Raw genomic sequence first — 4,334 nt, forward strand, 5'->3', positions numbered from 1 at the left:
CAGACAGAGATCACAAGTAGGCAGAGAGGCAGGCAGAGAGAGAGAGGAGGAAGTAGGCTCTCTGCCGAGCCAAGAGCCCAATGCGAGACCCAATCCCCGGACCCTGAGATCATGACCTGAGCCGAAGGCAGAGGCTTTAACCTAACACTGAGCCACCCAGGTGCCCCAGTGCCTGGAATTCTTATTCCACAGCACTACTTGTAACATTGATTGAATATTTAGTAATAATGAAGACACTGTAAAGTGCATTCTAGTCTACTAAGATAATCATGAATAAGATATTAATTTCAGCATTTTTCAACTACTTTACGATTTCTACCATTGATTCATTTACTAGTTAAACTAGAATTGATCGATCGCATGCATTCTGCTGGTTAGTTTTATCTGAGTTTATTTACCTCAACAGTACATTTTATTACATATAACTTACAGATGAGGGATGGAGACTCAGGGAAGTGGCACTTTTTTACGAGTGTATTTTTACTGGTATATTTTATGACTCAAAGTGCAGTGCTTTTTCCATTCTCCAGCCTTCTTTTTTTAGAATGTCAGCAGTACTTGCAAAGCACAAACATTTAGTTTTTGAACCAAACTAAGTTGTCTTCAGAACCTAAAAATGCCACTTACACACTAAATGATTTTTAAAGAACTTTTAATCTCCAGAAGTCTCTCTGTCTTCATCTGCAAAACAGGAATAAAAGTAATAGTTTAATATTTTTAAAGAATGATTTGTCTGTATAAAATTTAATCTACAACATATAATGTATGTAATGTATAACATATAATAGTGTATGTAACACGTTTAGGAAGTAATAGATGTATATTAATAGTAAGAGATAAAGGGGAGCCTGGTGGCCCAGTCAGGTAAATGTCTGCCTTCAGCTCAGGTCATGATCCCAGGGTCCCGGGATAGAGCCCGAGTTGCCTGGATCCCTGCTCAGCAGGGAGCCTGCTTCTCCCTTTCCTCCCCACTTGTGCTCTCTCTCTCTCAAATAAATAAAATCTTTTAAAATAGTAAGTAATAAATACCTACTTATTTCCTGGAAGAAATAAGAAAATATTACTGGAGATAAGTTATATCTATTCCTTTAAATGGGAATACGGATTAATCACTAGGCTGGGAGTAAAATAAATCAGATGTCTAGCCCTTCTTCGCTTAAAAAAAAAAAAAAACTATATGGTACATGGTTCTCTAAAGATCTCTCGGGTCAATATTGAAAAAGAAAGACAAAAAATGTCTCTCTGATGAGTGAGAGAAACAATGAAAATATACTATGTAATAAAAATTACAGGAAGTGTTTGGTACTACGAAGACTAAGTCCTTAAAAGGAAGTGATGAACCATGAGGTTAGGAACTAGCATGCGGGATTGTCAGGCAAGGCCTCTCTGAAGAAGTAACATTGGAACAGAGACCTGAATGAAGTGACACAGAAAGTCATACATACACCTGGGGCCATGGCAGAGCAGGCAATAAGATTGCAATTGAACAAAGACGTTAACAGGGAGGATGGAAAGAGGTTGTCAGAGATAGGAGGGGCCAGATCACATAGACTTCTGTAAGCATTTGGGTTTTATTCTATGTGTGTTTAGAAGCCACTGACGGGTTTTATTGAGAGCAGTGGTCATCAGGTATTAGCAATAAAAGATCTCTCAGGCTGCTAAGTGTAGAATAACATCTTATATGGAGAATACACTCCTGTGTGGTTAAGCATGGAAGGTAAGGAGATAAATTAGTTGCCACAGGGCAGGAAAGAGCTAATGATGGCTTCAAGTTAGACTCTGTTAGTTCAACTAATGAATAGTTTGCATGAAACAGAGAAGAAAAACAAAACAAAACAAAACAAAATGACTTCTGTGTGTAGGGTTTTTTTTCCCCCCAAAGCAATAGGATGAACAATGATTCCACTTACTGAGATGGGAAAGATAGAGGAACACATTTTATAAGTGTCTGATGAATCTCCTGGGCACCAAAGTGGATTTAGCAAGTAGGCAGTTAGATATGTACGTCAGGACCTCTGGGGAGCGAGTGTTATTAGAGCTCCTAACTTGGGATTCAGCAGTCCATAGATGAATTCCATGTGACTGGATGAGATGGTCTCCCTTAGTAATGATCTCCAGAATGGGAGTCTCACAATCACCTAAAGGGGTCCAGAAAGAAAAGACCACGACATCATTTTATATTTATTCTTACATTTAATTTTAATTAATATTATGTGATTTGATACTGATGCCCTCGCATTGTGCTTATCGTGTACCACACTGCACACAGGGTACCCTGAGGTCACTGCAGGAATTACATAACAAGCAGGTATAATGGGCAAAGCTTCATTTTTTTTTTCTTTCAACATAATGTGACACACTGTGGTATACTTATCTCTGCCCACATGAATATATATGTGAATATATATGAATAGATTACCTAGTTTTTAAAATAGCTTTTTAAAATAAACATTGTATTTTTATAATAATTTTAGATATACAGAAAAGTTACACAGATAATACAGAGTTTCCAAATATTCATCACTCTGTTCTCCTAAAGGCACCATACATGACCTCAGTTCCTTTGTCAAAATTAAGAAACCAAGGGTACATGACTACCACCTTTATTAGAGAGAAAAATGATCATCTACTTTGATCCAGGAAGAAGTTGGACTAAAAAATTCAAATAGCCAAAAAGACTATCTGAATATCATTTTCAGACCTTATTTTTCACCCTTAAATGTACCCCAAGAGCATATGAACGTGAGATATTGACTAATGTTTGTATGAAGCCACTAAAATTCCCACACTTTTAAAATTTAAAATTAGCGTCCTTGGATTAAGACTGCTTACAGAGAAAGCCAGAGAGAAGAAGATATTAAGTGGTTACCTCCTAACCAACAGAAGTAGCAGTGTCCCTGGGATGCTCTGCCACCGAGACGGACCCTACCCCAAAGAGGAAAGGGAGTTGGAGTACTCAGTTGTCAACACCAGAGGCACCAGGGAAGGCACTGCCATGTGATTTGATGGAATTGTATCTGATGACTTTTCTACTACAATTATTCTCCATAGAAATTATAAGAATGGCAGCATCTGTTTTCAAGACCAAAGGTAATCAAAAGCAGATAAAGTACTTGTCTAGCCCTGTGTCACTAAGTGTAAATAATCTCATTTATTTTCTAAAGATATAAATCAAAGGAGAAAAAAAAAACAAAAACCTAAATCTCTACAATGCAAACAAAAGCTCCCTAGTTTCTCTGACTTCTATTCCAAATTACCGCCTCTGACCTTTTCTTAAAACTTTAAGCATCACAAGGAAATCAGTGGGAAGGGAATCATGTGCTAACCAAGTACTTAAAGAGCAGAAAAAACGCACTGGAGTGAAAGGGGATTAGTAAAGGGTGGGGAAGAGGACAAAGCCCCTCCCAGTTCGAGTGAGCAGATTTGGGATTAGTAATCAAGCAGAAACCCACATGCAATTAACGACTCTGACATCAGGGGAGAAGCCAATATAAACACTCAGCTGTTAGAGGGGTTCATCGGAGAATCCCCTCCGGAGTGAAAGGTACTGGAGAGAAGCTCTATGGGGAGTGGGTGGACTCCCGCCAAATCTCCATTAGGATGGGAGACTTGAAGTCACGGAAACTAACCCGCTGAAGATCATGTTCCAATTCTTCCAGCTTCATGGTTAAATGTAATTAATGGCTGTGACCTGCTAATGAATGCTTTTGATAAGAGACATCTATGATGAGTTCTTTTTTAATAAATAGAAATTTAAAATGAAGAAAACTAAATGCTCAGAGAGGGGATTTAATTATGTAGGTATTATACATGTCAAGTTTCTAAAGGTAAATTAGTGTTTTTATGATTCGCTAGAAATGTCATTTTACAGATACGAAAGGTATTTTGAAGGGGGTTGGGAAGGGCTCATGCCTTTCGGTTTATAACAAAACCGAAAAAGCACTGGCACAATTTCATTTTGTTTTCTTCTTTTCAGCCTCCTTTTTTTATTGGTGTGCTTCAGTCTCCACACAAAGGGCTGCAAACCAGAGATTTGTTCTTCGCTCTTGTTTACAGCAGAATGAAAGCTCATAAACTCCTCTCCCTGGGATGCATCTTCTTGCCCCTGCTTTTTTTTCATCGGACCTGGGCTCAGTTCCCAAGAGAGTGTGCCACTGTCGAGGCCTTGAGAAACGGTGGTGTTGCCCCGATCTGTCCCCGCTGTCTGGGCCTGGGACTGACCGCTGTGGCTCCACATCGGGGAGGGGCAGGTGTGAGGCAGTGACCGCAGACTCCCGACCCCACAGCCCTCATTACCCCCATGATGGCAGAGATGATCGGGAGGCTTGGCCCAC

The 4,334-nt window shown here is 39.4% G+C and overlaps 1 protein-coding gene across 1 annotated transcript in view; it reads left to right on the plus strand.

Moving 5' to 3' along the window:
- Positions 1-4,060: 4,060 nt before the first annotated feature.
- The window catches only part of TYRP1 (tyrosinase related protein 1), a gene marked incomplete at its 5' end in the record, with an annotated part of 16,962 nt that continues 16,688 nt past the window's right edge, over positions 4,061-4,334 (plus strand). The window contains 2 exon segments of the mRNA XM_082695185.1: positions 4,061-4,175; positions 4,178-4,328. Coding sequence (XP_082551311.1) covers positions 4,061-4,175; positions 4,178-4,328 — 266 coding nt within the window.

This window comes from Mustela nivalis, assembly GCF_964662115.1.
Source record: "Mustela nivalis genome assembly, chromosome: 13".
Taxonomy (NCBI): domain Eukaryota; kingdom Metazoa; phylum Chordata; class Mammalia; order Carnivora; family Mustelidae; genus Mustela; species Mustela nivalis.